This window comes from Chiroxiphia lanceolata, chromosome Z (genome assembly GCF_009829145.1).
Source record: "Chiroxiphia lanceolata isolate bChiLan1 chromosome Z, bChiLan1.pri, whole genome shotgun sequence".
Taxonomy (NCBI): Eukaryota; Metazoa; Chordata; class Aves; order Passeriformes; family Pipridae; genus Chiroxiphia; species Chiroxiphia lanceolata.
Window position 1 is genome coordinate 33,248,634 of NC_045671.1, and position 22,949 is coordinate 33,271,582.

Here is a 22,949-nt window from a genome sequence, read left to right on the forward strand (position 1 = left end):
ACCCAAGTCCTATACCATTTAAAGCAATGTTGTCATGTTCTGCCACTCCTGCAACATCCTGAGATTTGGCTGAGGCAGATAAGTGCCTTAATTTAGCTCTTGTCAGCTTTGCTGATTCACTTCTCTCTCTCAAAGCTAAACTTGGGTACCTCTGACCTGTTTTCTGCCACCGATGTTGGAAGCACACTGAGAACAATTTGAAAAGTTTGTTGTGGGCAAAGCAGTATCACTATTAGAGATAAACTCCTTTCCATTAGAGAACCTGTTTTGTTTTACCTAAAGCCTGTAATAACAGCGTTATACATTAATACTGTTTATACCCCTCATCATCTTGTAGTAGATATTATGAGAAAACTTTCTAGTGATCACCTGGTCTTCCTCATCCCAGTGATTCCACTGTAGGTTAAAGAAACCACAATCTGTGTGTATAAACAGCTTGCATGTTGCTCTAAACTTCCTCCATTATTAATATGCCCGTAGCCATCACTCAGGCTTGTATGTCTGGTCTTTGGTAAAGGGTGATATTTGGTTGCAGCACTAGGCAAGCATCTTGGTGCAGCTCCAGCTGCACTGGGGTTTATTGATTCAGCTGGTTCTCATGTGTCCATATGGCTTTAACGGTATTCTGCGTATGCTCCAAGTATACTTTTTTCAAGACAGCTTTACACTTGGAATTTGGTGACACTGAAGTATTATAAAAAGCAGCTGACCTCATATTCAGCGTTTTTACTTATTCACGTCTGGTGTGTGTACTTCCACACAGAGTGTTCCAGGTCATCTGTCCCATATAAGTCCAGTGTGCTTGGTTTTATAAACTGTGGTGCTTCTTTTATGCAGGAAAACCACTGATAAAGGCATCAAGAGCTACTGTGATCAACACTCAATTACCTGCTGTCACTGTTGATATTGGAAGCATGGTGAAAACAATCCAGAAAGCAAATGTTACCATTAACTGCCACGTTGCAGGTAAAAAATTATTCTGTTTCCCATGCAGGTGCCTTTGGCTATAAATTTCTGTGAGATTCTTTGCTAAATTGATATCTCCAGTTGCAGCTGGGTAAAATTACAGGTTTTCCTACGTCTCATTGCTTCCATTAATTCTTAGCACAGAACTTGTCCTCCTTTTATCTGTACCAAACAAGGTGAGTGTAGTGGCTAAAGTAGATTAGGCTGAAAAATATGACAGGCATCACTGTTGGAGATACACAGTATGATGTGGATACAAGAAAACTGATACACATTCCTACATGCTGGGGATGTTTGGTGAGAATATACAACCTTGGACTGATTCATTTCCTCACTGATGGGGTCATTAGAGACCACACCACTTAGTTTCTTCTTTTCCTGCCAAACTTCTATTTTAAATTAAAGGTAGGTTAGTACACTGGTTTTTTCTGTTTTTTCTCTTTGGTTTTTTTTTTCTTTTTTTTCATGTTGAGAGTGCAGGAATTAAGAGGAATTCTGCTGAAACAGGATTCTCCCTCAAACTGTTTTCCAGCCAGAGACTGAACGGCCTTACAGAGGCAGTTTGGTCTTTCCAACCAAAATAGATTGACCTTACCTGCGTGTGCCAGTCCTCTGGCTGTTGGTGGGAATGGTGTTAATATGGGTGGGGGAAGGGAGAGAGGGAAATCTCTAAGACCCAGGGCCAGACCATTGATTCATTACACTTTCAAGCATATTATGACGGGGCACGGGACAGAAGGGAGTAGCCTATAAAACATAAAGTAAGCCATGCTGAATGTTACATAAATAGCTGGGGTGGAGACTTGTATGAAGTCTCTTAGATTCTTGATGTAGTTTCTTGTCTCATAGCAAAGCTACTTTAAATAACTCTATGTAAGCATCTGCACTGCAATGATGCAAATACCCTGCTTTTTTTACACTTTGTGCTTGCTTTAAGTACTTATGGTTGTAAGTTTTCCTTCTTCAAGTGCTGCCAACCACACTTCTATGCAAATTATTACCTGAAAAAGAGTACTTGTCTCAAGTTTCACTGTTTGGTCATCTGTCCTTTAGCAAAACATACACAATAGCTGGGCGTATTGTGTTTGCAATAGCAAAACACTAATCTGGAATCACAATTTATTAATTACTCTCAGTGGGCTGAGGGAAAGAAAAGTACGGTATCATTTTTCCTAGTGGTTCATGAAGGAGTAAATTCAGTTATTGTCTTGCCCTCTCAATTATAAACATTAGACACTGTCTTCAGTCAGACCGATGGCCAGTGACTTGCAAGGAAGAAGATGGAAGTAGCATTCTTTTTACCCCCACACACCTGCATGGTCACCTGCAGTGACATTTGTGATAGAGATTAAATGTTATATGAACTTAAATTATTCTAGATTTCTCTTTCTGGGTTCTGTCAGCTGCAGATGGGGAGGACCCACAGATGCAGGCAGTGATCCAAGAAGTGCAGCCATTTCCCTTCAGTATAAAGGCATCATATAAAGAACAGGATGTGGCTAAGGCAAAGTTGCCACAGTACTTACAGTATCAGAAAACTACATGAGAGGAGCCCAACATGGTCGGGGGCAAAGATGCAAGGCTTTTTCTGAGAGGAAAATCATCTCTAGCAGTTTTATGAAACTTACCTACTATGGCAACGGAAAATTTTAGCAGTGTCACAGCAGAATTTGTGTTCCGCAATGGAAAATATTAGCAGTGTCACAGCAGAATTTGTATTCCCTCCTTGGAGAAGGCTTTTTGCCAGCTAGTAGCATTGCTGTATATTGGAATGTTCTGTGATGCAGAAGAAATCTGCTTAAATCCTATTTTTCTCCATGGGTGAGAAAACCATCTTTGCTTCTGCCTCCACAGAAAGTATCAACTATGTTTGACCCCAGAGATTAATGCTGTTGAAATTATTATAAAATCATAAACCACAAACTGTGATGTTACACAGGGAATAAGAGAGTGAGTAATGAAGGCAGATATATTTTATAGCCACTTGAATCCTAATTTCATAGAAATAGTGTCAATAATTCAACAGCAATTAAAAGAAGCTACCTCGGCAAGTGATCCAAGAACACTGATTTTTATCAGCTATCTCACCTATGCCTGGAAAATACACCATCTCATAAAAGCTGTAAAAGAATAGGGCAATAAAAGCAATTTTCCTTCTTATGTAAGCACAAATATTTTGGTTTAGCATCAGCATTGTGATTATCCAATCTTTTAATACATTTTTAATCATTCTACTTAGAACAATCAGTTTTCAGGGTAAGAGTAACATGCACTGTTGCTTCAGTCAGCAAATGTATTGCATCCTGCTTTAGAGTAGGTGAACTTTACAGGTATGTAGTTTGGCAAAGTTTCCCAGAAAACATTAACAATTAAATGGCCAGCAGATCATAGTAAGTTAAGGTGCAATGGTTAGTGCAATAACATCTGGTAATAAAAAAGATACCAGAATGTGGAAACAAAGTTTACATAAAAAGCAAACTAGCGTATTCAGAAATTATGTGGAGATTTATCTGGATGAAAAAACTCTTCACAGTCTTGTAAAGTTATAGTCTTTTTCCTTCTACTACTTTCCCTCTAGTCATATCAGGATGTCCTGAGCCAGCACAACAGATGAGAGTTATTCTAAATCAGAATTTGATGACAGTTAATCCCAATATTATAAATGGTGTTTCTATCACTGTGCTGTATAGTCTGTAATACAGAACCGCACATGTATTGGATTTTGACGTTTTGGCTCCTGTGAGGACATATCTTTACTGAAAGTCAGCAGGACAGTAAAATAAGTACTTATAAGAGAAATGTTAAGGATCAGTTATGATATTTTCTAAAATTGCTTTTTCTGTTAAGGAACATAAATATATACTTGCTGATGACAGGTATTGGTAAGCCTGGAGAAGGCTTCTTAAAAACAAGAGGTAATGGAAGAGAGCACTACCAGAGCCTACAGAATCATTTCATATTGCCCTTTAACTTCTTAAGAAAGGCATAGAAACTGTCAAAATCTCTGTTCTGAGCTGAAATCTGTAGATATTGACTGTAAGACAAGGGAAAACAAAATCGTTCTGGATGCATTAGAGTTTAATTGGCACCATTACAGTTTAAGTGATGTGAATTATGTCAAGATGAAACTCTATTTTGGTTATACCACAGAGACAGTGTTGTGGTTTTAATCAAGCTTGAAAACTAATGTTATTTCACTTGACATAACTTCACTGCTTTGTCTATAGACGCAAAAGCTTATATTTTTTAACCATAGTTAGGTGATTGTGGTCAATCCCAGACTTCTTCAAAACTGTCAGAAGGGAACCCACCCAAAAGTCACACAGGAGCCTTGCAGATGTCTGTGATTTCCTGCTGAAGGATTTCCTCCAAGCTTCAGAAAGCCAGCAGCATTTCTAATGTGGACGATTTGACTACTGTGGGCAATTTCACTTCCAAATGGGATGTGGGAGTAATTTGGTTCACATCAGTATCACTAGGAAGCCTTCTGTTGATTTCAGCACTTGAATTTTGCAGATACTAATTTGAATACCGGAACTTCAAGCAGTGTAGCCCAAACTATTACTGAAAATACAGTTTGATATGAAAGAAGGAACCAGTTTTAAAAATCTAGTTCTTAGGACATTCTGCAAAATGTCATGTACATGGTGATGGTTAAGTTGGAAGAGGTTTGGAAGAGTGACTTAAAATATATTACCATCCTTCCTTTATATCCTTGTCCCCCTGTGTTCCAGTTTGAAGCTTCCTTAACTCTCCTAAACATTCCTTTCCTCTGTGTTTCACCTACATGCTGGATGTTATATTTTTCTATTTCTTACCTTGCTTTATGGGCCTGTGTTATTCATCAGCTATACCAGATTTTGATGTTCAGTTCACTAGTACAAGAATATTGTGGCACTGAAAACTAGTCACCACTGCTAGATTCTTGTACTGCTGTGCTTTTTTCCTTGAAAGCCTGTGGCTTAGCAAAATTGTCTTGATTGCTTGCGCAATTCTGCTTGCTACATGTCCCAGTTAGCCGTTTTGTGCTGGATACATGCACAGTGATGGAGGGGAAAGGTGAAGAATAGACTCGGGTAACTATTCCCTACCTAAAGTCTTGCCTGCACAGCAAAATGAGTTCTGTTTCCAGCTAGCACCTCTCAGACTTTGAGTCTCTTTGATGTTTCTGCAAAGCAAACACTCAGCTCTCTATCTTCTATCATCTCCCCATTACCCAAACAAAACCGATTTAAATGCTCTTGCTCATCCCTGTACTGGCTGCCTCCTGTTGCTGTCTTGAAACTGTGTGTGTCACTGAAGTTGGAAGCTCAAAAGAAAATGAAACTGCTGCCCACTGACACACACTGCTTATGTTCCCTAAACCAAACTGTAGGAGCATCTCTGCAAGGCTCCTGTTAGTGTGGAAATATTAAAGACAGAGGAAGAACACACTTCTAAAAGTCAGAAAAAAGGTTTTTGTAGAGTTGCTGGACATTTTGTAGGTACAGTACCTCTTTCCTAAACTTAACAGCAATACCTCAACATTAAGGAGGTCTTACTTTTAACCTCTTTCTCTTCTGCTAATGAAGTGCAGAGGAATCTGCCTTTCTGGACTAAGACTGTCTGAGCAGCTGCCTGCAAGAAGCATATTAATTGTTTCTGTCTCTGTATTTATTTAATTCCTTTTTTTTGAGTCCCTGCTCTTAAGGACTGTGGCCATATGAAATCTTCATTGTCCCTTCCCCCTTTTCTTTACTCTTCTCAGTACTCCTTATCTCTTCCTGTTCTCCCACTACTTGCCTTGCAAGTATTTTTTGCCTTGTAATTCTTACCTGTCTTAAATTTTGTCAATGTTTTTCCAGGTGTTCCTGAAGCAAAAGTTACTTGGTTTAAGAACAAGATCAAGCTGTTCTCTGCTCACCACCTGCATGATGGGTTGCTGATAATTGCAAATGTTTCTCTGTCAGACCAGGGGTTATACTCCTGCAAGGCAGCCAATCTTCATGGGGAGGTAACTGAAAGCTCCCAGCTGTTGGTTCTTGGTAAGTCCAGGGTATTTTGCACTTGCAACAATAGTAATGTGGCTACTGGCACATCCAGACAGAAGAACTAATCAGACATTGTGGAAAGAGGAAATGGCATGCAGGCAGCCCTGTCGTAAGAAGAGAATCAGACTGCATTTGTGCTCTGGGCAGCATCAGCTGAAGCAAGTTGGTGGTAAAAGGAAGATGGATAAGGAGAAAATGTCTAAGCACAGGGATTGCCCCTCCCAGTCCCAAGATATTCAGTTTAACTCTTTTAGACTTATTAGATAAGAAAAGCATTTATTAATCATATCGTAAGGTGACTCTTGAAATGAGAGTGATACCACTTTTTCCCTGTTAAGTGCTCTGCCTCTGCTGAGCAGTCTTTGCGTACCTTGCTGTCTGATACTGACTCATTTCACAATGGGTGCATAAACCCAGTGCACTTTTAAAAAGCACTTCCCAAGTTCAGTGAATGGTGAAGTTTACTTTTTCTTGTTTTTCTAAACAACAGACAGAAAGCCCAGCTGGGTGATTTGAAAAGACAATGTCAGCTGTGAAATATGAGTTGAAGTGTTACCTGGTGGTAATTGGATGTGTGGGTAAGGGGTTTCCTTTCCTAGTAACTCATCTTCTGTCATTTCTGCATGCCTGGCAGATGAATGATCCAACCTAACTTTTTAAGTACTTGAGTGCATTTGACAGTGGAGTCTCAAATTTTGAACCCTAATCTCTCTAATTGGTACAACACCATTAGAGCATCTGTTACAGTTCTCATCTTTCAGGGCTAGAATGAGCTTCCAGAATATGTTTTAAAATGAGACTTCTCAGTTTCACAGAAAATACTAAAATGAAAGTTCACATTTTTCTCCTACAAATCCAGACTGACTCTAGAATCTGCCTAAAAAGAAAAAAAAATCTGAAAAGAAAACCAGCTGAGTTTCAACCTGTAAATAAAAACTCCCACATGATTGGTAAATTCTTTTCTGATCATTACAAACAGCTTAGCTTTTAAAGATAGTAAATTACTGTGAGTTATGCAAGCTGCTTGTGTTTGTAAGCAAATGACATTTTTAGCTCCCTGATGAAATAAAACAGTTTAAGCATCCATGACCTGTACTTCTGGTGCTCAATGCTATCAGTGGTAGAAAATTTGCCGAACGTGTGCCATCATCTAATTGAAAGAGGATGAAGCCACCATTCATTTAAATCAAATATCCTATCATTTTCATGACAAACAGAATTGGGATAATAGGCATTACAATCAATTTTTAAAATAACATTATGATTAGTAAAGAACTAAGTCCTGCAGTTCTCAGCATAGACAGATCGTCTTGAGCTCTGAACTCTTAATCCTTTGGAGCTCTGCCTAAGCATACCACAGGATTTGGCAGGGTTATAACCATATTTAATCAGGGCTTGATCCAGGTTGTAGCAGACACTGAAAAGTTTTTCACTAATTACTATGAACATAAGATTTGGCTTCTGTGCTGTATAAATTTGCTCTTTCTTCCAAGCTGCTGTATCTCCTGATACCATATATGAAAAGGGTCAACCAGAATGCCGTGGTAGCCTTCAGAGAGAATTTGTTTTAGTTTGTGGTTATATTGACCCAGATGTTATTTTAATCCTTTCCCTAGTGCCTTACCTAACATGAGGCAAAGCACTTTCAGTAATTGCCCAAAGTTGCTAAATCTGTCCCTCTGAAATGGTTGTGTTGCAGTGCAGCAAATAATGCAGCAATAGTTGTTGGTGGGGTTTTTTTCTTGTCCCCAAGATGTTTTCTGCTATAGTGTTGCTCGTCACTTCAGTCTCCCAATCTGTTACCAGAGCCTCCACGACCTCTTCCTTATCTAGAAGACTTGACAACAATGCTTTCCAGTGCTGGGCCCAGCACTCATTTGGTGCTGACCTCTCCTTCAGGAACAAAACTGACTGTCAGTCCAGGGAGCTCTGCTCTCATAGGTAAGTCAAGTGCTTTCAGATTATTTTATATTATACAGGGTTTAGAGTTTATATTACAGTTATGCATCTGGTTATCCATTACAGTTAAGGATACTGTTATCCAGACATGGGCACTGGGACAAAAGACATCAGACTGACCGTACATTTTCAATCATAATCACTGCCAAATACTTCTTAGAACTCAGAAACTCATTTTTAAAAAAGGATGTCCTTCTATTAGTCCAAAGCGTATTAGTCCAAAGCTGCGTGCTGAATAAAGTCACCATTGTAGCACCCTGTAAGAAGCAGTCCCTACTCTGAGGGACTGGGAATCTCATTCAGTGCAAAGATGTCGCAAGCTGGTGTGCCAGTTAATGTAAAAGAAGAAACACTGGTTGTTCTAATTTTTCTTCTGCATTTAGGTAGTCATCTTTCCATATGTCTGCTACTCATGTTGTATATCCTTCTTCTTCAGAGCCTTTTCCAGAGTTTTGCCTATCCCTCAAGACATGTCTTGATCTTTCAACCTCTCTGTTTCAATCTGGTCATTTTATTCCTCTTTATTGTATCACACAACCAATGTTTGCACAAAGCCATATAAGGAAATCATTCCCAATGAAATGCTTTTCTTCTTTTCATCATTTTCTGCCTTCCATATGTTTTATCCTGTTTACACTGCAAGTTCTCTTATATGCTGTAAATCCTTTCAGATCTGTGGGCGTGATTTGTTTGCAGAGAGAATCTCATCCTTTTCTAAAGTTCAGGGTATGTTTATTTCACGATTTAATTTCTCACACTGATCTTGTGCCTCTTGCAACTGTCAGGCTCAGATAGCCAAACAGCTTCTCTAATGACCTTGTTACTGCATATGGTGAAAACTTGTCAAGCCATACAGTTTCAGAATAATCATATCTCTTTTTAGAGGTAGAGATCTGAAACTTTTAGCAAAGGATCTGTAGATGTCCTGAGTGTTTATAGGTCTGTGTACTTTCCAAAGCATTCTTTCTTTACATTTAGTAGCAATTTTAAGATTTTGTTTTCACAGCAGAGGTTTTCTGTTTATGTTTTCAGTTTTGTATGGCTTACTTTTCCCAAATGCTGACTTCTGCATACATATGCAATGGCTTTTAGCATGCAACTCTGGTTTACATTTCTGCTTGTACAAAAACTGCACTGAAATAGTCTTCAGGAAATATCTGAAGGTATTTATTAGCATCAAATAAATCATTTTGAATATGGTTTTATTGTACTCAGTGATGTAAGACTGAGTCATACTCCTGTTTCATCCATTTCCTCTTGGATTTCCAAAAAGAGGTCTTTAGCAGTTGTAGGGCTTTTTTTATTGTTTGAAAGCAGTAATAGAACCACAAAGGGTGTTCTGCACTGCCTGTATACAAGCACCTCCAGATCAATTTCATTTGGCCATGCTGCCTTGTACCCTGCTGTTCCACTTCAGGGTCAAGAAAACTCCATGAATTATAATAGCAAAAGAGCAAGCCAGTTTCATTCTTGAGGCAGTTCCTTCAACTTCACTGGAGTTTTACTGATCTGAATTTGAGGCCTGTTATTATTAAAACATGGGAATACCTTCCAAGATATTTTTTTTTCTAGTGAAAAATCAGCATGGAATGGGCTATCCAGTCAACTAGAAAGCTGTCCATTGATTCTTTCCATCATTTGCTCTACACTTTCTGGATGTCCCACATATACTTGAGGTATATAAATTATTATGTATAAGGTCCCTTGTCTGTGCTACTGCTGACAGACACTGGTATCTTGGGACTCAAAAGGCATTGAATTAGACGTGCTATTTAGAAATCTAAAGATATGAGGATTTGTTGAGAAGGAAAACAGGACATGTGCAAAAGAATAGTGAAACATGAAGAAAAGGAGTGATAAGTAAGCTTTGTTAGATAAACATTATATTTAAATGGAGTTAAAAGACAACAAAGGTGGAAAATTATGTTAGAAACCTGGATAAATTCATGAATAATTTGCCAGGGTTTAACTAAAAGGGGCATCAAAAGTTCACTAAACACTGGTTTCATGCTTTGGGGGAAAAAACATAAACAGAAAATGTTAGCACAGTAACAGAAGATTAAAGCTGAAAATGAGAACTTTTTTGGAAATCAGTGCTGTATAAAATGTAACAACAATTGACAACCTGAGTTGAAAGGAGAGAACTGGAACTTCAGATTATCATACATGCTATACACTGTCTTTTGCAAAGTGGAACTGTGCAATGCTTCCACCATCATTTCAACCATTTGAAATTATTAACTTGGTCTCTGGACTCATCACCTCTGGATTTCTTTTACTTAAATTTCAGGGAAGTTGCCGAAGATAAAGGGTCATAACACAAATATCTGGTTTGCAGGTCTTCCTTCTCATTGTCAAGGGTCATTCAGCAGTCATTTGTGTGCCTTCGCTATAGAAGTAGAGGAAAATATCTGTTAAAATATCTGTGCCCTGCCCAATGGAGTCAGCAACCCTCCCATTAAGATCTAATGTAATATACCTTTTTTGCATAAGTTTACTGGAACATTTTTGTCTTATGTACTTCTTTTGCTTCTAAAGGGTTGAGCTTTCTAGGCTCAACTCATCGTGCAATTAGAGAGCATGATGTAGACAGTAGTTTACACAGATTATTGCTTACCATGCTCTTTCACAAATGTTGGAAGTATGCGCAGAGTACTGCAGTCTTCCTTAGTCGTCTCATTTATTGGCGGGTTGAGTAGTAGACAATTCTGCGTTATCTGCAGATCACACATCTGAAGGACAGGACTGTCCTCAAAGCAGAAGCTAGAACACCCATGGGGAGTTTGGGAATATTTCTGGGATTTACAGTAGCGCAAACTGACAATCAGTGATGAGCCACGGTCTGTCATGCACTTTCTGATTCTTGGTTCATGGCAAACACACAAGAAGACTTTACATTACACTTAATATAAAACACAGTAAATTTCTGAAGTGACACCAATTTATATTTTGGAAGATTTTCACATTAGATCTTAATCTTATTAAAGTTTCTGACTTTGTGACTTTTTCAGTTTTGTTTTCCTGAATGTTGGTAACAAAACTATTACAAGAAACACTACTCTTTTCCTCACAGAGGAATTCTTTTGTTTGTCACCAGATAAGAATTCTGGGGTTTTAGCAATATTCACAATCATTTGACTTCTGTCAATTCTGATTACTTTGTGGTGTTATCTTTTGGAATTAAAGGAACATCCTGAGCTCGCTACTCTTTTTCAGTAGTTTATCTATGCTACAGATATCACTGAGTTTTTTTGCACAGCTCCCTGGACACATTTCCATAGGTCTTCAGCTTTGTAAATGTTAATTTTGGCATAACCAATGTTGTAGGATCCAGTGTTCCTGACTTCTAACACTCCTGCAGAAAAGGCCTATCAAGAATACTTGTTTTCATTTGGGTTCAAGCTTGTTGTTTCTTGTATTTGAATACATTTCAGTGAGGAAGTCTGAGGATCTTAGAAATCCTGGTGAGGATTCACTACAAGTTCTCAAATATATTGTGATATTATTGGAGATTTCATCAGACTTGGCAAAAGACACAAAATATGATGTAAAAATGTCTCTTTATCTTATTACTAAAGAATACTGAATGTGTTACTGTTGTGTTGCACGGTGAATGTTGAAACTTTAAAGACTTTGACATCTATATATGAAATAAATTCAAGTGAGGATTCTTGCAGGAACATGGGAATAAAGTTCAGAAATGAATACTTCTAGGAATATAGAAATGTAGTACTCCCTATAAATATCGGAATAGAGTAAAGAAGGTTGAAGGAGAATGTTATTCTAAGGAACCTGAAAATGTGAGTAAACCAATGGGGAAAAGTCCATTATTTAAAGTCTAGTTCCCATCTCTTTCATCTCTTGGGACTGCATATTCTCCAGTTTGCTCACCGTGAACCTGCTGTCATCCCCAGCTTAGGACTCTGAATTTTTACTTTTCCAACCTATTTTGCATCTATCCAATTTTGTGTATTTAGGGGGAAAAAGTCCTTATTTGTAGGAGATACTGAAAATTACTGTGAAGTTAGATGACAAAGTGTACATTTTTATGACCAGAAAAGAACAGTCAGTTGTAAAAAAAGGAAATATTGCTGCTCCGTAGTTCTCTCTGATTACTTCCATATCAGATTTACTCACTTCACAAATCAGAACATGATTTTACTGTCAGCACAGCAAAGATAGTCCTAGAAAGCAGATTTCTTTCTGGTTTTATACATTATCACCGATGACAACAAAGTTAGAACAGCCTAACTGCCAATTTCACTACTGCTTCAGAATGTGAATGTCTCAGTTTAATGAGACTGAAGTGTTTTGTTAAGGAGGGTGAGTTATGAGGAAGACCAAACTCCTCCCTCTAAGCAATTAAAAATGCAAAATTAAGAGTCTCCAATTGAGGAAGTATGGAGAAAGAAAAAATAACAACCCTTTATTAGAGGATAGATGTGTAGTGGCAGAACAACAAAAAAAAAAACCACAAAAACAACCAAACAATAATCCCGTACCCAAAAACCCCCTTCAACAAGGAAACAGTTCGGTACTTTCCTCCTTTTAGCGCAATTCTAACCACGGTCGGCAGGGGGCGCTGTTGGATCCCTGGAGGAGCAGAGCCTGCAGTGCTCGGTGTTGGTCGGCAGGGGGCGCTGTTGGGCTCTGGCGGTCGCTGTGTGAGGCCCTGGAGCAGGAGAAGCTGAAAATGGAGATTTCCCCTCCCACACCGAGAAGGGGAAGGGGAAAAGGGGAAAAAGGGGGCTCTTCCCCTGAAACTCATGCTGTCTGCAGCTGGCTGTGGCCAGGATTTCCCCCCCTTTGTTGATGATCACCAACTGCCTCCAACACAGGAGCGGAGGAAGGAGAGGGCGACCTCCTCCCCAAAAAGTTCCTCTGCAAGTGGGTCAGGCCTCTCCAATGAAGTCTGAGCAGGTCTGGGCTGGGGGCAGAACAGGGCGCAGGAAAACAAAGCCAGAAAACAGCCACATGACCAGGCCAAAAACAAAACCTTTACGCCCACACCCCTCCCTGTGTCAGGGCAGAAGAGAAGTGACTGCCATTTCCCAAGGAGAGGGAGAAAACAACTTACCCCACACACACACAGTCTTCAGTCTGTAATCCAGGCCTGCTAGTTTGTTCTTTTGTGTGTGTCAATTACCTTAGGCAAACCCCTTGCCCCTCCCTTGTTCAACATCTTTCTTTTACAGTGATGCAGGGGAAAGAAAAATTCCCTGCTTGGTTTTTTAGAACAAGTAAACCTGTGACAATGAAGAGCTGACTACAAATTTTTGTTCTGCAGACATCAACGTTTGCAATGCAGCTGTTTCTAAGACGAAATGGTAACAAAAACTTTTCAATGAAAAGATATAAAAGATTTCCTCTTACCAAAACCAGTATTTCCCTCTCGTTTTTCTTTTACTGGCAATAATATTTCCCACTCATTTTCCAGTAGATACACTAGAATGCACAGAAGATTCCCCCAAAAGAAGAATGGAAAAATATAATTATAGTAGCCACCTTGCTTGGAACCACCTTGCCAGCCTTCTGAGTTTGAATAAATTACTTATTCTGACAGGTCCAACTGCATTTAGAGCCAAGGCCCAAAGTTCAGGGAGGGGTCAGTCTTTTTTAATTATTTCAGTGGGAAACACTTCAAACCTGTGAGTAGTATTTGCCTGCCTTTAGATTTAAGAATTATCTAGATGTGACACTCAACAGAAAAATTAACCTAGAAGTTTTTTAATGTTCTCTGTTGCATTACAGTGAGTCAAATGTGCACCTGACTACTTTAGGAAAAGAAAGTCTCTATTTATAGGTAGGCTGATGTCAGGATCAAACTCTTTCAGCAGAGCCAGAGAATGCTGTAATTGCTTGATAAATATCTTGCTTTTGAGCCATAACATCTGGCTCATAAGACTGAAACTTGTTAAAAAATCAGTGTGAAAAGCAATAAGTGACCCAGATGAACACAACTGATCTCACCAGTACAAATTTCTTGCAATGTGTGCTGATATTCTCAAGAACAAAAGTACTTCTTGAAATGTAAGAAGTTTTCCTTTACAGCCTTTTGCCTTACCATCTCTACCATGAGCCTGCTTTAAATTTTCTTAAGTTTGAGAATTAATGCTGCATTAAAATTGGAAGCAGAAATGCAAAATAATTTACAATCTGCATGGAGTCATCAAAGAGAAAACTCAATAATAATTGTGGTTAAACTGATGTCTATGCTCCCCTAAGGAAAAAGACAGCTGCACAAGCTATGCAGTAGGAGTCAGATAAAATCATGACTATCTGAGAAGTTATTTTGCAGAATGTCTTTTTTTCTCCTTGTTTTCTGTTATAAATTTGCTAGCATGTTTGAAAAGTAGTTCTAATGCTAAAGAATATTTTTATCAACTTTATTTTATATTAACATTACTTCCAGTGCAATAAGAGTAAAGTATGAGGTGCATTCATAGGCTAATCTGTCCTTCTAATTTTTTTATCCTTTTCCTTCCATTTTTTCTCCATGAAAAATCTGCCTTGTCACAATATTTATGAGAATTCCCAGGTAGGTATGTGACATTTCTGTAAATATTAGAATTAAAATTAATATCAAGAGTATTCCATTATTATTGCAATTAATTCCCCAATCTGATGCTGTCACATTGATTACATCCTAAATATTGTATAAAGTTCCTACAGTGTTGCAGCATCTTCCTTTTGCAGCAGACTACACCATAGCATTGCATTGAAATGTGTGGCTTTTCTTTTGCAAGTCCTGTGTACTTGTACATTTTGGTTTAAAAAGTAGGTGATGATGCCTCCGCTTGGTCAAACATTTTGACTACACTGATACAGTGGGGTTTTTTCAGGCAATCAGACACTAGTCCAGCCACTGCCAATCTCTGAAAGCAAAGTCAAAAGAGTGACATCCTCTGGGCAATCTGCTGCCTTGGGTTTTTTTACTGCCTGCTGCTTGGTGCCATGGATGATCTAATCTGAAAACCACTGTTCTGCAGCAGTGGTCCAAACTATTTCCATATAAAACAATATCACTGGCCTCTGGGACAATATCTGTTGAACTGTGAGTTTGTTGTAAGAGTTGTGGCCCTCAAACTTGTGTCTCTAAGCTTTACTGGGATCACTGACCTAGATTCTGTTCTAACATATATATAACCGATGCAGAGCTCCACTGAAGAAAATTTTGGTGGATAAAAAGGGGTATTAAACTTGCCAGAGGTGTCCCAATCTGGAAACCTGTCATTCTACGAGTCCTTCACATAAAAGATCCTTTGAATTCTTGCACAACTTAAGCTTTGTTCTAGAGTAAGTGTTAAAGAAGTTTCAAACTGTGGAATCTCTGATCTGTTGACTAAAAGACTTATCCATTACAAGTTTTGAAGCAACCTCTCCCTCCATGATGGTCCTCAAACCTCTCCCAAACAACTACAGCACTTTGTTAATAGGACAGAAGTTTACAGCCTCTCTAGAGCAAGCAGCACTGGCTTTCCCACTCTTGTCTTCCCTTCACCTCCTCTGCTCTGCATTTGTTGTTTTCCTAGTGCTGCAGGAAGTTACGGGAGATGCTATTTCAGGATGTAGTAAGTTTATATGGGTTTAAAAAATACAGAAAACCTTCTAGAGCAGCACTGACCTTTGCAACCTGGTAATTGTCTTATGTGCCAGATCTTGCTCTGTCTGTTGTTGAAGTCCTTGTACAGTAGTGTTGTTCACTGCTTACTCCACGTGCCTCGTTTGAGTGTTATTTCTCTCCCATAAATGTACTTGTAGAGTTAACCTGGCGCTGTAGCAATAGTGGGGTAGAAGTTTATAGTTAAGGTTACTCCTTTTCTGCCTTTGCCGTGCACTGAATAAACCTATCAGAGTTAGCTTTAGTGGTCATTTGAGCATGCTGTATCTATCTCTGTAGGCTTTGGTTTCGTGATTTACCAGTGCTGATTGTATTCAGCCCAGTCCTTATTAGTTTGATTGTTGATGTGTAGGATTCTGTTGCCAGACAAACTTTTAGCAAATAGTATTACTACCAGAGCTTGAAAACTGCCCTGCATTTTAATGAGCCCACCATGTGGCTGTGTATTTAAGAGCACTTTTTACAACCACTGTGGGGCAGGGAACAAGCCTGACTCAGTTTTTGTTGAATACCATGTATATTTACAATGCTATGTAAGTAATATCTAATAACAACAACATGTGTGGCATTGGTTTAGGTGTTTTAAGAACTGTAAAAAACTATGGCATGTGTTTAGTATGGTGAGTTTCAACTGCATCTTTGGTGCCATAAATAGTTATTTAAATGCTTTCTTTTTTAAAGATGCTATTGTTATCGGCTGAATTGGCCCATTACAAAAATTCCTAAATACATTGTTTTCCTTGTCTAGCATAAATTCATGTTATTTGACCACCATTAAAAAATTATAAGTAAAGGTTATACTTACACTAACATTAATTATTTCTTCAGGTCACATTACCTTTTATAAATTTTATTTCATTCAATGTGTGAAAGCACTGAGAACTAATTTGCATAACAACCCAAGTTAAGTGTCTGTTTAAATTTGCGCTTTGTAGTATATTGAAAGGTCTTTTCCCATGAGACAAATTTATCAAGACGTCTCTTAGTTTTGCCTCTTCAGCAAAAACAGGTTTTACACACGTGACTTTCAGACAGGATTTTAGCTACCTTCATTTGGTTTGATTGTATTTTAAAAGTTGAATACATCCTGTCAAATTTTCATCCTTATGTTAGATACAGGATGGAATGGAATTTAACTTCCTTAAGTTTAACATGCATTTCTCATTTCAGTCATCTAAGGAGAAAATCAGGTGTGACGGGAAATTGGGGAAGTATTTCTCCCTGCCAGTGATTTCACCTGCATAGTGTGAACACAGTAGCACAGTGTCAGTCACAACACAGCAGTACAAGCACCAAGCCTGTACCTATTCAGATTGATCTGTGGCTTACCTACATTTTGTTCTGAGTATTTTGTTCTTCATTTAATTCTTAATCTGGTTTCTGTTTTGAAAATATACTTTACCTCCCTGAATACAGAGGCTAGAGTGGAAATACTGTCATATTTCAAGTCCTGTAGCTGCATTAAAGTTATTGCTTTAACACCGTGTATTGCGGTCTACAACACTTTTCTGTCAGAGTTCAGTAAAATATACACAGAAATCCAGAATCATTTTTTTAGCTTACTTTATTTCAGTTTTAATGTAATTAACAATACTGCTGCCAAAACCCCTTCTTTCCATCTTTGCCAGGCATTTCAGATAGTAGTCAGCAATCATCTGACATCTCTCATTTTTATGTTTGGATAGGTATATGTCTGTGACTTGCAGAGGCAGGGACATAGGCCTTCTGGCTTGTAGGTCTAGCTGAAGTTTTCTGTGAACTTCTGTCCTACATTTATTGTGCTTTGTGATATCCTGATACATGCAGGATATCCCTAACCAATCAGTGTGCTTACTTCTTGTCAAATTCAGCCTTATTTTTGGTAACTCAAAATGTTTTGAACCAGTGCAGCACAAACATTTGTCTGTTTTGCAAAGTGATCACCAATGAATAGCAAGGCTATAAAACTGAACTACAAACATATAGTTGAACATTAATACCAATGGATTCCAACTGTATACAACAATGTGTGTTTACAACCAGGCCATGTTACCCAGACCTACCTCTACCTATTTAAGAAATAACTTCCAAATATAAAAGTGTTGGCCTGAGGCTAAGGCAAGAGTTTGATGTCCAGCTGTACTGCTGGTACATGGTTTGGCCTAAGGTAAGACCGAACACACCTTCACTTCTCTTGATTAGGTGCTGGGAGAATGGGAAAGATAAGTTTACTTCCCACAGCACAACAGCTTCAGGGGTGCAGATGGAAAGCAAAATAGTTTGTTGAGGTCAGACTGCAGGACAGTTTCCTTTAAAGAAATTTCAAAGAAACTACCTGATCTTGACCTGAATTCTTTACTCAGATTCCATCTTTAATAAAGATTAGAAATATTACCAGGGACTAATCATCAAGTTAATAGTAAATTAGAGAGCTACTTGCTAGATAAATATGAGAGCCCAGAAATAATCTATACTTTAAGATTAGATATCTCTCTTAGAGGCAATGCTGTATTTTTTTTATTTACATTATGAAATGTATTTAATACTTGCAAAAAATTGCTTGACATTTTTACCATTACTTTCCATACAGTTCTGTTGATTTAAGGTATTGGGCTGCTAAAAAAAAGGAATCCAAAAATCAACAGCCTCTGCACTTTTTTTTTTCTGTCATTCAAGTCTGCAATTGAAAAAGTGATGCACCCTTTGTATTTTGTTCTCCTAATACTAGCGTCGTAGCCCAGAGTCTTTCTGCAGCTACAGTCATTCAGAAACTGCTGCAAAGCTGTAATGGGGGGCTGAATTTGACCTGCAGTGTGTATCTTATTCTTTCCCATCAAGAAATTGTTAACACTGTTGTGAAACATTGGGTTTCCCTTTCCAAATACTCCCTTGTTATCCTTGAAATATTAATATTTTCCGTACTAGAAGATGTCATTTTTATTAGATTTTTGTTTGTATCCCCAGCTTTTGCACATCAGTGACTCATCCTGGCTTTGAATGAATTGAGAGTCCCACTAGACTTTGGAAAGGAGGCTGAAGACAATATTTTCTTTCTCTACTTAAGAAGGACTGAAGGAGAAAGGCCTTCTCATGCTAGAGCTTTCACTGCTCAAAAAGTCCCAAAAATGTGTTCACTGCTCGTCTTCCCAAGGGTTTCAATAACCTAAAGCTGTACCATCTGGAAACAAAGCCAGTTTTTCCTTCTCAGGCATTATAGGGACAGGTAGTGAGGCTTTGAAAGGATAAAGCACTGTCCGCAGGGATGGGGGAAATAGAAACTGTTATTAATCTGCATTAAATGGTATTAAAATTATTTCTGCAAGATGAGAAGGGGATATTAATGGAACTTGGGGCTTTATTGTACTCTAGTTCTCACTTCCTATGCATAAAACATTATCTCACAACTTATACATCCATACCTGTGGGAAATGTATAGGAAATGGCAGCTGTGAAATGTGATTGATAGGTGTTAGTATTGTTAAGTAATAATTACTCATGTAGAACGTATCTAGGGAGTAGCTTCTGAGGGTTTTCCCCCGTACTATCAATTACTGGCTGTTCCTTTAGCTAATATTTTATATATACATTTTGGAAAAAGAAATAATACATAAGGCAAGTAAAATAGTCAGTACTAGGAAGATTGTATAGGTTTTCCTGACACAAATTTTTTAAAAGAAAAACAGCATGAACTAGGACTATTTGCATGCTGAAGTCAATTTCAGTTCCTTTGTGTGTAACATCAAACTGACCTTTCTGCTTTCTTCATTTACATTATGCAGGCTGTTTGCAAATGCAGACAGTAAAACTAAGCTCACAGTGTGTCTTTGTTAGTTGTCATGAGTATATGCAGACCTGTGGAAATCACTACAATTATCTTAAAAGACAAGTAACTATAAAAAATTAGAATACTGTAGGCAAAAGCCATAGAGCCACTTATTGTTAAGTTTCTCCATTTCCTGTATATTCCTTTGGTTTCCATTGTCTTTAACTTAGCCTTAAACTTATGAGACTAAAATCTTTCATGTCATATTTACTTGAGAATGAGTATCCTGGAAATTGCATGAGTTATTTTTTTAGCACGAGAGTGGGAAAAACACAAAAAAAATGAAACATAGCAGGAATAAATAGAGAGCTTACAAAACCAGGAAAAAGGACTGAGCAGCAAAGAATGCTGTGTCTTTGTAGCCAGGATATGAATGCTAGGTAGAGATAATTGTCAAGGATAAAACTGCATTAGACCTTGCCAAGGAAATTAAAACAAATAGCAGACTCTTCACCCCTATAAATAAAAATTAAAAAAAAGGGAAGAGGTGAGACCACTGTGACCAGTTTACACACTCTCATTCGGCCTTCTTCTTTCCTTTTTTTCCTTATTTTTAAACATTTATCTGCATTAACTAGATCTTTTCCAGTGCAACTTGGTCATTGCAACTGCAGAGCCTACTGTGTGTGTCAGTCTTCTGCTGGGGAGCCCTTGCTCTCTGCTACACCAGTTTCACAGAGTGAACAAACCCCAAAGGGCAGCTGTAGCCAGCCTACACCGTTCTCCACTGTGGATGCAGGCAGAGTTTGACAGAAAGAGGAGACACAGCAAAGACTCATGTAGCCACTGCACCAGTGACAGCACCAGTATTTATAATCCTAAGTGGCAGATGGTTTCTCCCCAGTGCCTGGATCTGGCTCTCACTCTGACAATGGCTGGTGCATGTCATGGGTCACCATTTGCATTTCCCATCTTGTGTGAAATCTTCTGCTCTATAAGCAAGAAAATAAAAAAAAAATGGGCAAGGCAGCATCTTCTATCATAGGAAGAGTGTAATTGGAGGTATGATTAATGGCAGAAGGCACACAAATAAAGACTACGGTAGCCTGATCCCCTAATGTTAGTTTAGAGGTGTGACCAAAGTCAAAAAAAGGATAGCAAGGGTTCCTAAGCAAACTAACCTGTTCCTCAAGTCTCAAAGATTTGGTCTTGATGATGGTTGGAAATCAAAGTCTTCAGCCTTCCTGGGTAAATTAATGGCTATAATATTTTTATTCTTGCAGTGACAGGCACCTCAGTAAGATACAGACAATCCTTAAGATAAGAAATGTATATTTAAATAAAATTTTCATTGCAGCAACTATAAGTCATTTTATCTCTCTTGTAGGAATAATACTTGCTTAGTGTATGTTAGTTAAGATTCTCCTCAGGTGGATAGACAAGAATGAAAGGAAGAGCAGTAACAAAAATGTCACATTGCAGTGTCTGTTCGTTGTGTAATGGAGTTATGGAGACTTCATATTCACATCATTATTTGTCTCAGTGATTAATAACTAATAATCAAATTACGTGGAGATGACAATCAGCTGATGGAATAATTCCTTAGTCTTAGAACAATCTTCCATTCTTAGTGTTTTAAATTTGTACTCTTCCTTTTTTTATCCCATTCCTTTTGAACAGTGCTGGTGTGATTGTTCATATTATATTCGTTTATATAGTACACTTCTTTCAGAAGGGATTTTGTATACAATAGTCATTCATTCACATACATACTAATGTAAGCAAACAGTATAAAGCCTCAGTATAACAAACTAACAATCAGTATAGATTGCATTCACAGAAACTTAGACAGGACTTTCATGGGTCAGTGACAGGCACAGGAACGCAGGACCAGCCTAAGCCACAAGCAGTCCAAGTAATACATGCTGTCCTTTACACATGGTGTTTCTGGCTCCCCACCCCTGCAATTGGTGTGGATGGGTTGCACCATGGAAATCACCTAGTTTTTTTCTTTTTTTCCCCCCAGGAAATAGGTAAGGCAACTTAGCTGCCTTTCCCAAGTTATGCCAGTCTCATAAATTTTCTGCAGTTTGTCATGAAGCTGGCAAAGTGCGCAGCTGGTATGAGGACCACAGAGTCTGGTAGATATGCTCCTGTCAGGTCAACAGGCAAAGAACTCACTGTGAACCTGATCCCCATCAGCTGTGCTGATGATGCATGGACTTTACACAATGCTTCAGAACATCAAGGTTTTTCAGTTGCTGGTTTTGGTTGGTTGTTGCTTGGAGAATTGCCTGTTGCTGTGAAAAAACAACAAACCTCTAAAGGCTCCTTGGTTTTTTAATAAGTCTTTTGTGTATCAAAAATTTCTGATTTTGAATACAAAAAACCCAGCCAACCAACCAAAAACCCCCAGAAACAACCAACCAACCAAAACAAAACAAAAATTAAAAAAAAAAAAAAAAAAAGGAAGAATAAGGTGGTTCTGCGGTTTAAATAGGAACTTTGGAGACCAAGTTCTGTTTGTATTGCATGTTCAAGCATACTGCTTGAGTTTATACCAGGTGTGTTACCTCCCTATCCCACTTTCTTCAATACCAAAATGAGGATGGTCCAAAATAGTGGGAACCCTAGAAGGCCTAATATAAATAATAATTGATCTGAGATTTTTCATATTGCTGATTCACTGCCTTTTGGATTTATTTTTTTTTCCAGCAGATGAGAAGGTATTCATTTTTACAGAATTACTATTTATCATTATGAGATATCATTATGAGGAGAAAATGGGATGGAATTATCTACTCCCCCTAATTTTGACCACTTCAGAGCATGTAATTCTGTAGCAAGTTCAATATTCATTAGGTACTCAACAGGTTTCTTTCATGGCCCTGTTTTTTAGGTTGTGCTGTTGATGGTCGTCCAACCCCAAATATCACCTGGCTTTACTCTAGTGAACCTCTCCGTCTGCGACATCATCTCCTGGCAGCAGGCCGGATTCTTCAGATACTCAATGTCAGTGATTTCACTGATGGTGAATTCAGCTGCCTTGCTCAAAATGAGGCTGGCTCACTCACGCAAAAAATATCCCTGGCTATACAAGGTAACTTTACAGTTTCAGTCCTGCAACCCTGGAAAGGTCTTTCCATGGGCCTTTCTGCACTGCCTTTCTTATCCTGAACTTCTCTCTGAAGCCATTGCCATGTACATCAGGAAAAAGATGGTTTGATGCTTTATTATTTACATATTTATTATTTATAATAATAATTTATTATTTCAGGACTTCCAGGTACCTTACAGTGTCTTTTAAACTGGTTTTACTTCACCAAAACAACACCAGATATTTCTGGCCTGCTGAGCATAAAACACACCTTACTGATTCAAGCTATACTTATGGTGATTCTGGACAATTTTCTTGTCCAGAAGCTTCAAGACAGAGGTCTCGCAGTTTAAAGCCCTAAAACTTGAAGCCCCTCTGTTAATCTGCTAAAGTCAGTGTTTCACAGTCTTTTCTTGAAAACCCTTCACTTGTAAAAATGCTGAAACAGTTATAGTTATCCTAGAAATAAGATGAAGGTGATAAAGCCACAGAACAAAGTGATGCAGGTGAATTGGAACAGAATATGCAGATTTC

The 22,949-nt window shown here is 38.3% G+C and overlaps 1 protein-coding gene across 5 annotated transcripts in view; it reads left to right on the top strand.

Moving 5' to 3' along the window:
• The window catches only part of ADAMTSL1 (ADAMTS like 1), a 398,738-nt gene that overhangs the window by 359,725 nt on the left and 16,064 nt on the right, over positions 1–22,949 (top strand). For all 5 annotated transcript variants that reach the window (XM_032676082.1, XM_032676083.1, XM_032676086.1 and 2 more), the window contains 4 exons: positions 838–966; positions 5,811–5,990; positions 7,803–7,937; positions 22,218–22,418. In XM_032676082.1, the coding sequence (XP_032531973.1) occupies positions 838–966; positions 5,811–5,990; positions 7,803–7,937; positions 22,218–22,418 (645 nt within the window). The remainder of the gene's footprint in view (positions 1–837; positions 967–5,810; positions 5,991–7,802; positions 7,938–22,217; positions 22,419–22,949) is intronic.